The 14,220-nt window shown below is 39.9% G+C and overlaps 1 protein-coding gene across 1 annotated transcript in view; it reads right to left on the bottom strand.

The window, feature by feature from the left end:
- Window positions 1-3,274: 3,274 nt before the first annotated feature.
- TCEA1 (transcription elongation factor A1) overlaps window positions 3,275-14,220 on the bottom strand; it is a gene marked incomplete in the record, with an annotated part of 35,440 nt that continues 24,494 nt past the window's right edge. The window contains 4 exon segments of the mRNA XM_027773796.1: window positions 3,275-4,845; window positions 6,634-6,705; window positions 11,506-11,652; window positions 13,559-13,713. Coding sequence (XP_027629597.1) covers window positions 4,837-4,845; window positions 6,634-6,705; window positions 11,506-11,652; window positions 13,559-13,713 — 383 coding nt within the window.

The following is a 14,220-nucleotide window of genomic DNA, read 5'->3' as shown; positions in this document are numbered from 1 at the left end:
ATATAGCACCCAGGGAGAGGAACAGAGAACAAGGTAGATCATTTGAGATAGTTATCTGTGCTTTGATTTTCCATTCTCTACTTGAACAAACAAGTACAAGAGTACACAGGCTGATTTGGAAAAAAAAAATTCAATTAAAATAAAACTGTTGCATCACTTTTGCTGACTTAAAAGCAACAAAAGGGATCTCCCAAGACTACATCATGGTATTTCTTCCCTGAAAGTTGGAGCTTAAACATTACTAATCAGTAGTTACCCAATCTACTCCCACAGGCCCTCAAACTGTGGGAATGTTCTTTAGCTCTTGCACAGCTAAGAAAAACTGTAACACACTGACACCAACACAATCAAGACAAAACTATTTCAAGAGCACCTGGTAGGAATAGAAATTCTTCTAGGTGATAAAGATACAGCAGCAAACCAACTTCTCACAAGAACTCACCAATTCCATTTTTACGAAGGTCATGAGAATTGTTTTTCTCATTGTACTTCTTTATTACTTCTGACTGCTTTCAATTTACTTGAACATTCTTCAACCTAATTAATTCTTCCATTACTACCTAGGAAAATGTCAGTAACTCTATTCTATTTCCTGTGAAGTAGTACCTTGAAGGTTGACATTTCTGACTTTCATCAAGTAACTTCCTGTTCATGGTTATCTCCATCACATTTCTCAGTAGAATAGTCAATTCCTTTTGAATTGCTAATTTTCTACAGCTAACTGAATGGAAGAGTTTTTTTTTTTTTTTTTGAGAGGTTTTTTCCTATAGGGTGCCAGCACTCGCTATAAAGACAGAGACAGAGAGACAGAAAGTGAGAAATCACCCCAGGAGGGATGGCCATACCACAATCCCTTCTCCTCCATTCTCCTCTCGGGATCTTGGGCACGCACGCACATGTGCCCGGCATGAGTTTAAGCCACCGGGTCCAGGACTTGAACCGAGTTCGACTACATGGTAGTCCAACAACGTAGTCATTATGCTAACTACTGGTCCCTTGGTGGAACAACTTTTGATTAAAACTCTTTAGAACAAAACTCTAACTGTAATTTTTGTTTTGAGAAATCAATCCAAATCTCCAAGTTATACTTTGACCTTTAAAGACAACCACAGGGTAGCTATAAAAATACAAAGCATAGGACCAGCAGTTAGCGTAATGGCTGTCGCTGGACTCCCACGTAGTTGACTGCAGTTCGCATCCCGGACGCAGTGGCTTAAAACTCACGCCGGGCGCGTGTGCATGCATGCCCAAGATCCCAAGAGGAGAATGGAGGAGAAGGGGCAAGTGAAAGAACTGGATCCTACGTGGTCAGTTGTGTAGTTCAAGTCCCAGATCTGGTGGCTTGAAAATCACTCCAGGCACAACTGTGTGCATGCCCAAAATCCCAAGAGGAAACTGGAGAAGAAGGGATTGTGGTATGGCCATCTTCCCTGGGGGTGATTTTCACTTTCATTCTCTCTTCCTCTGTCTCTCTCTGATGAGTACACACAACCTACATCAAGAAGTAAAAATATTTTTACACACACACGCATATATATATATATACACACACACACACACACACACACACACACACACACGTATGTGTATGTATATACACATTTATTTCATAAGCTTTGTCAAAGATTAGCAACTTTTTTTTTTTCATTCTTTTGGTACCAGCTGATGGCTGGTTATATCGCTTGGCCAGTCCAAATCCCAGATCTGGTGGCTTCAAAAATCACTCTGGGGGTGTGTATGTGCATGTCCAAGATCCCTGGAGAATGGAGGAGAAGGGATTATGGAGTGGCCATATGGAGGGATGGGAGGTGATTTCTCACTTTCCCTCTCACTGTGTCTGCCTCTCTGGTGAGCACACAGGCCCTAAGGCAAAAAAAAAAAAAAAAGTTTTTCTCTTTTTTAAAAAAAAAATGTTTGCGTTAGGGTACTAGTGTTTATAGGAAAAAGACAGAGAGAGGGGAAAGTGAGAAATCACCTCCCATCCCTCCATATGGCCACTCCATAATCCCTTCTCCTCCATTCTCCCCTCAGGATTTTGGGCATACACGCACATGTGCTCAGTGTGTTTTTCAGACCAGAGTATGGGGCTTAAACCATGAAATCGGCCACATGGGATCCAAGCCTTAACCACCATGCCACCTGCTGGCCCCACACTTAGCAAAATTTATAAATCAAGCTCATCATCACTCAGAAAACCAAGATTATTTTCTGCTTTTTCAGAATAGTTCTTTATTTTCCATTGTATTTGTCTAATTGAATTACTTTATATGTGCATTTAACATAGTTACTTTGTCCTAGCAATAAACAGTATAAAACATTGCCCCAGATAATATTTAGTCTATTTCCAATTACTTTATAAGTGGTTACTATTTTTATTTTATTTATTTACTTTTTTGTTTGTTTATTTTAGGTTTCTGCCACAGGGCACATGCACTTGCCAGAAGGAGAAATAGGCACAAGGAGAGACAGAGAAGGCAAAGTGAGAAACCACCCCCAGGAGGGATGAACACACCACAATCCGTTCTCCTTTATTCTCCTTTTGGGATTTTGGACATGCACACTCTTATGCCCATTGTGATTTTTTTTCCTTTTTTTTTGGGGGGGGGGAGAGATTTCCACTATAGGGCGCGTGTGCTCGCCAGACAGACAGAGAGAGACATAGAGACAGAAAGCGTGAAATCACCTCCCAGGGGGGATGGTCACGCCACAATCCCTTCTCCTCCATTCTCCTCTCAGGATTTTGGGCAGGCACGCACACGCGCCCGGCGTGAGTTTTAAGCCACCAGGACGCGGGTCCAGGACGCGAACCGCGGTCGACTACATGGGAGTCCAGCGACAGCCATTACGCTAACTGCTGGTTCCCTGCCCATTGTGATTTTCAAGCCGCTGGGTCCAAGACTGGAACCATAGTCAGTCATGTAGGATAGGAATCCAGTGCCTTAACCATACCACCTGCTAGCCCCACTGGTTAGTATTTTTCATTAGTAAAATTAATTACTTAGTCTCTTATCTCGCATTACATACACATATAGGGTGCACTCAAGAGCCAGAAGCACCACTCCAACCATCACCAGGGGTCCAAGGAAAGAAGAGAACACCACCATGCTCTGTATTACTGCTCAAAGGTAGCTTTTACTTATTAAATAAACTCATGCTTCACTTAAATGAAAAGTGTACTTTAGAAATACATTAGTAGTTGGCAGGGAGAGAGTGGGTAAACAAAAGGTAAAACAAACATCAATGTCTAAACAGAACAATAAAATGTGATACACAATTAACAACAAAGAACTTTATTGAATGACAAATTTTAAACGGATCACTTTAATTTAAAAGTGGGACTATTTTATTATTTTTAAACTGATTTCTCCAAAATGCACTATATTTTTGAAATGATAAAACAAAAGGTTCACCTATGAACTAACAAAGTTACCAACTATGGGGCTGGTACAGGTGGGCCAATTCTTAGTAGGAATATTTAAGTGTTGTCTGTAATACATCAAAATGCTTTGCAGTAACAAATGGGGAAGGGAAGCAAAGGAGAGTGCAAAGCATCTACTGAGGTCTTTCTACAGGTGTCTGACAGAATGCAAGTTCATCACGGTAAAACACAGACTCGGCCGCCGTGGCCTTAAAGACGTGCTGGAACAAGTGCGCCCTAAAGAACTTACATAGAACAGAATGGTGCACACCAAATAAAAAATAAGCTAACGTCAAGATCTGTACTGTAAAGCTTTGTGCTATAGCCCAAATATTCCGTGTGTTAACACTCTCATTGACCACGTAACAGAAGAGGACAAAGTATTTTCCATCAACATCCATATGGAAAGACCACAGTTTTAATGATTTAAACAATCCTTAAAATTAATTCTTGGTCAGTATGGATTTCTAAATCAAAACCAAGAAATGAACTGCCAGGTTATACTAAAACACTAAACTATGTTTACACTATACTAAAACACTAGATTTTCTTTCCAGTAGGTCTTCCCATGAGGGAAAAAAATCACCGGAAGTTTTCCCTCTTTGCCTGTGAGGGGACTGATGAAAAGCGTAAAAACTATAACAGTGCTGCTCTATAAAGCTAAAATACACTACAAAGTCAAACAGGTAAATAAACAACAAACCAAATGGATTTCAACAAAGTCAAGTCATGTTTCCAAATGTAAAATCTATTAAGAACAAGTAATATACATATACAAGAAATTACAAGAAATGATGAGCACGGTTAGTTACAGATGCAAAAACAGTATTTAATTATCCCAGGCTGGAAAACATAATAATGAAAATCAAATTCATATGCTAGTTCAAATAGTATGTACAATTTAGATAAGGTGGTCAAGTATTATTTGAATACACACCTCATTTGGTAAATCTAAAATTATATTACCTTTTCTTCTCCTTTAATATTTTTACGTACATGCCAAAATGGAAGAAAAATGTAATTTCCATTTATGTAAATTAAGAGAGAACAGAGAATTGCTAATATGTATGTTTCAGAATGTAAAAATAAAATTAAAGTGTATTTTCCTTTAAGAAAAAAGAAACTGCCAGGAAGTTTAATTGATAAAAGTTTAATATCAACTTACTTATAAAGATGAAAAAAAAAAACCTGCTTTAAAACAGATGCTTATACAATTATTATACGGTCTCCCTATTGATCTGAAACTACGAAAGGCATTTTAAGGAAGGGATGTTAGGTCAAGAACAAAGACGAACCCAAGGGATGTATGTTGCTTTAAAAATCTGATTTGCAGGAAAACTAGCTGGTTGGCCTAGTTTTAAAGCTAATTACAAAATCCATTTTCTTAATGGTCCAGACATTTTGTCAATTCTTCCAACTCAACAGAACTGTCAAAAAAGAAGAAATATTCTGTGAGACCTTTAAATACAAATAATGGGATAACTTCTCCATTTAACACAGAATACATCTTACATTGCTAAAAGTGAGGGTATCCTTGAAAAAAACTCTATTTTTTTTTTTACCACATAATAGTTACCCATCTTAAGTGTAAGTTTCCCAGGTTAGAAAAGAAATATATAAATAAAGAACTAGTATAAAACATTTTCATAGTTTTTTATTAAGTATCTCTCTCCTTAATGTTTTTAGCTTAAAAAATGTTAACAATCCTAAATTAGAACCTCTAGCATATGCCACTCTGGTCATTATCTTTTTCACATTAAATTGAACTTTCTTAAATTTAACAGACACTATATCAGAATTTGTGCTATGAACTGAGCATACATAAAACAAACTGCAATATAAACACAACAATAAAAATTATTTCCATGACAAAACAAATCTAGGAGAGTGATCTGTATAAGCAAATTTTGTCCACCTGGACTGGAGAAACACAGAAGTGACTGTCCCTCTTAAACCAATGCACAAACTTGTGGCAGCTGGAAAGGTAGGGGAAACTGTCTGGCGTTACAAAGACACGCGCCCATTACCTTCCTAGCTCAGAACTGCGCCTCGGTGTATGCTATAATGGGGGCCAGCTGCAGTAATGCAGCAGTCGTGCAACGCCCCAGCATGCTGACGCTGCATGGGAAGGTCCTGGATTTGATTTCCAAGGCCTCCCCCTGCACACCAGGCATGTGTAGCCACCCCAGGATCCAGGCTGGCTGAGCCTGGAGGTGGATCACAGTGTAAACAAACAAAAAGTACTGGCTCCAAATCCATAAATAACAGTGTTTAGAGCCAAAGTCCCAAATCATATTTGTGGATGATATTTATCTGGCTTCCAAGTTACTTCTGATTTTTAGAAAAGGTTTTTAAAAGACTGTGAATAATTCAAAATGAGCATTACACTGAAAAAATGAGTTTAATTTTTAAAAAAGAATTTGAACAAACTTCACAAATATTAATAAAAACTGTCAGTATTTTTGGAACACAATTACCAGGCATTTTTAAATAGTTTCTACTGCTCCTTACACTGGCAGAGCAGGTACAATTTTCATGTGATACATGATAGTTCAGTAATGAGAAGTGGCAAGGTAGTCCAGATCAGCTTACCTGGCTCTAAAGGCTAGTCCCACCACATGAGCCTCCCAACCCTATACCTCCACAGTATTCATCATAAAAGTGTCATTGGAACAGATGTGTAATTATTTTCCCCATTTTAATATTACTTATGTGGCTCACAAAAATCCCTCAAGAATGAACTAAATAACTAAATAACATAAAGTCGCCTGTGTGGGGCTAACTCAGGGGTATACCTAGTCAAAGCCTACAAACCACTATAGTACACGCCTATAATTCCTAAGACAAACACTAAAATCACTGAGCTTGACTATAATAAGGTAAAAAATATTTTCCAGAATCAAAGTCTAGTAAGACAAGTAATAAACCTGTAAAGATATTCTGCAAGAATGAGAGTCAGACGATTTCAGGACTGTATCACAGGACCGCGCTGCAGTAACTGAACATTTAAGATCTACTCCTGCTTTCTTGCACCAAACAACATGAAGGTAGTAAAAGCAAGTTAACACTCTTTATTTTAGTAGAGTTCAAAACGGCACATGCTGCTACAATAGAGACATCCATAGTGCCGGAGAGGGTGAACATATGTGTATACAGATGCCTAGGAAAGATTCTATTATAAAAGAGCATGATCTGAATCCAAGAGGGTACCATACCTTCCATCGATTTCCACATTCATTACAGACAACAAATGTTGTCATTGGTTCATCAGCACTGCGGGTTTGTACCTGTAGCAACATCAAGTGAAAATATTAAGATTAGGGGCCAGTACGTGGCGTGGTGGTTAAGGTGCTGAATTCCCACATGGCCAACCACAGTTTGAGTCCTGGACCTGGCAACTTGAAAAATGACACTGGGCACATGTGCATACATGACCAAAATCCTGAAAGGAGATTGGAGGAGAAGGGAAAGCAGCATGGCAATCACCCCTGGAGAAGGGTGATTTCTCACTTTCTCTCTGTCCCACTCTTGTGGGCACACCACCTATGGCAAAAAACTAAGAAAAAAGTAAGATTACTCTTTGCACCACCATAAAAAGCACAACCTAAAGAAGAAAGTTCTTGTGTAAAAATACATAATAAACACAATGGTATCAAAATAAAATGGTAAGCGCCTGAAATAAGCCCAAATAACCTAAATAATCTCAAAAGAGTATATATTTCCAAACTTCATTTTTCTAAATCTCTCATCTTTCACGTTTAATTTATTCCAGGTAACTGGGAAAATCCTCTAACACATTAAAGTTCTACATACGGCTAATATGCCAAAAAAACTCATCAGTGAGAAGTACAGAAATGTATAAATTTAAACATGTCAATGTTTATTACAAATTAAGGGAACCAGCAGTTAGCGTAATGGCTATGTCGCTGGACTCCCACGCAGTCGACCGCGGTTCGCGTTCCGGACCCGGTGGCTTAAAACTCACACCAGGCGCGTGTGCGTGCGTGCCCAGGATCCTAAGAGGAGAATGGAGGAGAAGGGATTGTGGCGTGGCCATCCCCCCCGGGAGGCGATTTCTCGCTTTCCCTCTCTATTTCTCTGTCTGTCTGCCAAGTGCACGCGCCCTATAGCAAAAATCTCTCAAAAAAAAAAGAATGTTTATTACAAATTAGCAGATAAATCAGGCAGTGATGCAGCAGTAACTCAACTGACCCAAATGGAAATGTCCTGAGTGGCATCCCTGACCTCCCTGTACACACGGGGTCTGTGACCTGAGCTGGCTGAGACGGCAGTGGAACATGACAGACACGACAGACAGCTTGTAACCCAGGAACCTCACGTCTAATTGTTTATTTAATGCCAGATGGCATGTGCACACACAGAATTGAGAGAGAAAACGGACCTCTCCCCTGGCCCCTGCAATGAAGTCAGGTCACACTGCAATCCACTTTCCTCCAGTTCTCTACCTTTTCATGATCCTAGGTACACACATAAGCACCTGGTGTATTTTAAATTTTAAACAAAATAAATAAATAAATAAATGTACGTATGTATGTAGGCTGGACGGTGGCATAAAGGAAACTCAATGCTCTACATGGCCGACACACATGGAAAGGTTCTGAGTTCACACCCAGAGACTTCCTTGAGGTGCCTTGTGCTCCAAGGCTTGCTAAGCTTGGGAAGAGATCGTGGGAGTAAGATCCTATTAAGAGTACTGTCTCTGGGACCAGCAGGTGGCATGGTGGTTAAGGCGCTGGACACTCCCACATGACCAACCACGGTTTGAGTCCTGGACCTGGTGGCTCTCTCTCTCTCTCTCGTGAAATTAAAATGAATAAATAAATAAAGTTAAATAAATAATCCTTAAAAAAAAAAAAAAGTACTGTCTCTTTCTCCCAGTCCTTCATGAAAGAAATGAAATAAAAATAAAGGGTTTTAATTAAGAAGAAAATATTAGCTAAGTAAAAAGTATGTAAAATAGTTTTTTACAGTATTTAGCATTAGCTACATTTACAAAAAAATTCACAAAATATTGGAGACACCAAAATATTGATAACTGTTCTTTCTGAATGGCAAATTAATAGCTGATTTTAAATCTTCAAATTTTTCTATAGTTCCCAAATTTTCCATAAGCAGGTATTATTATATTGCTCTACAAAAAACTAAAATGACCATATGATACAGCAATTCTGCTGCCAGGATTATCACCAAAACCCAGGAAGCAGAGTCCCAAAGAGTTATCTGCACACCCAAGTACTTAAGCAGCATTATTCACAATAGCCACGAGGTAGAAGTAGCCCAATGGGATGAATGAATAAATGCAATGTGGTATGAACGCACGTTGGATTTTTTTTTTTTTTTAGTTTAGATAGGAGGCGTGGGCTCAATGTAGAAACAGAAGCAGAAAGAAATGAGAAAGTGCCTCCCAGTGGAGACGATCACACCGCAATCCCTTCTCCTTCACTCTCTCTGGGTTTGGGGCAAGTACACACATATACGCAGAGTGTTTTCAGGACTCCACAACTGGCTCTTGAACCATGCAGTTGGCTATGTGGGAACCCAGCCACCTTAACCAGCCACCTGGCTGGCCCCACACAATGAAATATTATTCAGCCTTAAAGAAGAAATAAATTTTGACACCTGCTACAACATGGATGAGCCTTGAGGACCTTATGCTAACTGAAAGACGCTAGTCACAAGACAAGCACAGCATGTGAAGCACGCAGAAGTAGCTAAATTCAGAGAGACAAACAGTGGAATAATTGTTGTCAAGGGCTAGTGGGAGGGGAATGGGGAGTGATTACTTAATAGGTATAGAGTTCTGCAAGAGGACAAGCTTTCTAGAGACTGAATATGCAATACTCTGAGTGTTCAACTACTGAACTGTACACACTGTTCTGTCACAAATATGTACAATTACTATATGTTAACTTAAAAATTAAAGAGAGAATTGGGCAAGGAAAAAAGTTAAAATGATTTTCAACAATTTTCTCTACCTAAGATTATATTAAATAGACTGGTGAAGTTCTCCACTGATGAGAATCCTTGCAATCAAAGGTCTAAAATGTAAAAAGAGGCACTTCTAGAGACAAGCAGGTGGCATTGTGGTTAAGGCACTAGACACTCCCACATGGCCAACCACCGTTCGAATCCTGGATCTGGCGGCTTGCTTTCTCCCTTTTTCTCTCTCTGCTGAAATTAAAATAAATTAATTAAAAATTTTTTTTTTTTTGGAGAGGTTTTTGCTATAGGGCATGTGCACTTGCCAGAGAGACAGAAAGCGAGAAATCACCCCCCAGGGGAGATGGCCATGCTGCAATCCCTTCTCCTCCATGCTCCTCTTGGGATCTTGGGCACGCAGGCACACATGCCCAGCGTGAGTTTAAGCCACCGGGTCCAGGACTTGAACCACAGTTGACCACATGGGAGTCCAGTGACATAGCCATTACGCTAACTGCTGGTCCCAATAAATAATGTTTTTTTTAAGAAAGGTATTTCCTGGGGCCAGCAGGTGGCATGTTGGTTAAGATGCTGGACTCCCACATGGCCAACTGCGGTTAAAATCCCAGATGCGGCAGGTTGAGAATCATGCTAGGCACATGAGCATGCATGCCCAAAATCCTACAAGGAGAATGGGAGAAGGGATTGCAGCGTGGCTATCCTCCCTGGGAGGTGATTTCTCACTTTCCCTCTCACTGTCTCTATCTCTCTTTGGTTAGTGTACACACCCTATGACAAAAAAAGAAAAGAAAAAAAGTACTTCCCTAAATTATTCCCATCCCTAAATAAAGAAAACAAAAGCATTATTAATAGTAAAAGTTATTTTTAAATTTACTTAAGTTATGGTTAACAACCTCAACAATAACAATGCTACATTCTGAATAAGGCATATTTAAATTTAGTGTGAGATGAAACCTCCATTATCACCACTTTAAAGATCAGAAGCTTCATGATACCAGTAAACTATCAACATGACTTTCAACTCAAAAATCCCAGTTATGAAGCACCATTCTCAAAACAGCAACATCCCATTTATTTAAGGTCTTTGAGTAAAAACGGCTTGAAAAATTCATCTCCTGTACGGTACATATATTTCATATTGGTATCGGGAGCCCTAACAGATAGGAGAAAACTCCTAACTTTGTAAAATGTTTCTCTTGGTGGGTACATGATAACTAAGAGTCACACTTAATTCACTTTTGTTTTTTGTTTGCTATAAGGCACGTGTATTAAACAGAGAGACAGAAGGGGGTGAATGAGAAAGCATCTCCCAGGAGGATGGCCATGCCACAATCTCTTTTCCTCTGGGGATTTTAGGCACGCACGCACATTCACACGCACCCAGCGTGTTTCTTAAACCTCCAGGTCTGGGACTTGAATGATGTACTTGGCCATGTGGGATCCAGCCACTCAAACACATGCCATCTGTCTGGCCCAAATTTCCCTCCTCTTTAAGGCTGAATAATATTCCATTGTGTGTATGTATATACCGCATCTTTAGAAATGACTCTTACATCTAAGAGCACATCTTGGGGCCAGCAGGAGGCATAGTGGTTAAGGCACTGGACTCCCACATGTCCAACTGAGGCTTCTGAGTCCCAGGATTGATGGATTGCTTTCTCATTTTCCATTTCTTTCTCTCTCTGGTCAAATTAAAAAATTATAATAAATAAAATAAATAGCTATTTTTTAAAAAAGCACATCTCGGGACCAGCGGTTGGCGTAATAGCTATGTTGCTGAACTCCCATGTAGCCAACCGCAGTTCGAATCCCGGACCCAGTGGCTTTAACTCACGCTGGGCGCGTGTGCGTGCATGCCGGATCCCGACAGGAGAATGGAGGAGAAGGGATTGCGGCGTGGCCATCCCCCCGGGGAGTGACTTCTCACTTTCTGTCTCTGTCTTTCTGGCGAGCACACGCTCCCCATAGCAAAAACCTTTCAAAACAAACAAACAAACAAACAAAAAGGTAAATCTCTTCTTGAAAAATATGAAACCAAGTGCTGGCTTTACCTTTGCTACTTGTTTTGTGACAGAAGTTGCCATCACTCTTAGTGTGAAAGTAAGCGTCTAAGGATCATCACAAACCTGTGTATACGTGCAATTCTTCTTTTTACACTTGCCACATGTGAACAAGTCAGTCTGGGTTCCACCAGTCTTGGCCATCTGATGCTCTCTGATGGCTTCTTTGGTCAAGTTTTTCCGCATTTCCTTGAGCTCGTCACTAGCCATTTCCTATTAAGGAGGGGCCAATACCACTCAGTTAGATACCGTCTAAAAACATCCTGAATGCTTATGTGCTCAAATTAGCTTAATAACTAAATTAAAGTTTTAAAGTACTAAAAGTATAAAATTATTATTTTTCTATGGAGGACTTAGAAGAGTTTGCTTCCTTTTAAAACTTCAAAAACTCAGATGTTTATATATGAAAACTGTATTTAAGTACAAACAATGTAAACCTGTAGCAATGAGCACCCCCCAGGTCCAGACTGTGGTCCCTAAATGTAACTGTACCCTCCCCACCTCCTCCTGTCCCCCGGAAGTCATAGACCTACAGAGGAAAGTCTGGTTCTAGTTTTGAGGCAAGAAATACACAGGCTGGGCCAGGGTCATCTTGTGCCAGAAAGCACAGAAGCAACCAAAGGTCACTGTGGTTGAGGTGAACAGACAGAGGTCAATAGGAAGGAACTACTACTGGCCAGAGATAAGGCAATTTCCTCAGCCATCAAAATAAATCATTGGAAGAAATCAGGGTATGTGTATGAGGGGAAAAAGACACTATTTTAGATTTTAAAAAATACACAAATCCTTAAGAGCCAGAACAAAGGCAACATGCAGAGTTTGGGTCCTGCTATGAAGTAAATGCACGAGGCGAAAACAGTGATATAAACGAGGTATGCAGTGATATGAAGGAGTTATCGTTAGCTTTATTAGACACAATGAAAATGTTGCTATATATAGACACATATACAAACTGTCATTTTAAAGGTATTTCCGAAATACACAGAGCTGAAAGGATATGTCTGTGATTTGCTTGAAAATAATTCAAGAAGATAAAAGAAAAATGTGATAGATTAAAAAGAGCTGACAAATTCTAGAAAACACTTGAATTTGAGGGGTAAATACGAGCGCTCTCATTACATCATGCTCTCTTTGTGACAGCTTTGTTATTTTAATAAGATTTGCAAAAATGACTTAAGTATATAGAAAGCTTTTTGCTCTGCAGAAAGACAAATTTACTGTCTTGGACGCTAAGACAGCACGACTGCAGACACACTAGAGCTATGTCTATAAATATTGGGTTGTCGGAAAGTCCATGTGTTTTCTATGTAAAAATGTGTCATGACTTTTCTGACGACCCAGCAGTATGCTATAAATTTCATTTTCTTACTATTCCCTATATAAATTTAAGAAGTAATCAGTACAATGTGCCAATTTCATAGTGTTTAACCATGGAAAAGCTTATTAGCAGTTACAAAGTCTATTTGCAATTAAAGATTTAACTCTTGGATTCCACATGAATTCATTAAAAGCACAGTAGCACCCCATTTAATCTGCAGCTCTGCTTTTCATGATTTGTCACCCGGCATTACTAGTGTGAAAGTATTAAAGAGAAATTCCAGATGTAAACAGTTCATGAACTTTAACTCTCACACTGCTGTGACTCTACTGCCCTGCTCCCTCAAACCCAGGACATAAATCCTCCCATTGTCCAGCAAATTCCTTCTGCGTGGGCACCGTGACCCGCAGTCATTCAGTGGCTATCTCAGTTAACCAGAAGAACAACACAAAATATATACAAGGTTCAGTGCTGGCCAGTTTCAAGTACCCGCCAGGGCTCTTGGAACATACCCCCATGGACCAGGAAAGACACCTGTACACACCTGTTTTCCATGATTCGGTGTAGCTCCCTGTATGTGGTGAACTGCACATGATGCAGCTGTATATGGTAACAGCTACGGAAGAGGCAGAGCACTAACATGACGGTCACTCCCTAAGTACTCCTCTGGTCCACTTATATCAGGAGAGCTAACAGCGACTTACATATGCAGCAGTTGTATAATACGTAACGATCTGAACAGGCTCTACACGTGGCATTACAGGATTGCATCACAGAAACTTTCTATTCAGGTACACTCACCTCTGCTGTCATTCTAGCAAATAAGTCGGGAGGGATATTCCCACACAGTACGTTTTTCCGTAAATTTGGATTCTTTGCATCTTTGAGATTTGATATCCTACTTCGGACTCTATTTTTGTATTTCATGTCTGTGTTCCTTATTTCCTGATATATAGGTACTAGGCCATTAAGGAAAAAAGTTATTAAATTTTGATGATAAGACCACTTTTTTTCTGTTCTACCAAAAATAAGAATTTCTGAAATCTTGAGCAGTTCACAAAAACTGTTTACAAAGGGTCTCGAAGTTACAGATGAGGCACTTCTTTCTGCTTCCTTAATCTACAGCTGGCAAACAGTGGTAGTGCTTTCATGCTGTAATGCTTTTGTACTAAACAAATGTTTAATGCCAGCAGCATGCAAATCAAGAGAGCTTCAAGAAGTAACTTGGGTACTCAACCCACATGAGCAAATTTTTGAAGAGGAACTTGAACATATACGAGCTTTAACTTACCCAAATCTGAATTCTACAAGGACCCTGGAACTCTTGGTGGTCACAGGGCTTCCCTGCTGCCTTCTGGGAACAGATCATTCAAGGTGGGCCCTGGAGGTTGGTCTCTGCTCCCAGCTCAGCCGGAAGCTGGTGCAGCAGGTTCTACGCCCCAGAAGGAGAGACCGTAGCAGCT

The sequence above is a fragment of the Tupaia chinensis genome, unplaced genomic scaffold, assembly GCF_000334495.1.
Source record: "Tupaia chinensis unplaced genomic scaffold, TupChi_1.0 Scaffold000046_3, whole genome shotgun sequence".
Lineage (NCBI taxonomy): Eukaryota > Metazoa > Chordata > Mammalia > Scandentia > Tupaiidae > Tupaia > Tupaia belangeri.
Note: the sequence above shows the minus strand (reverse complement) of the source record. Positions and strands in the feature narration are given on the sequence as shown.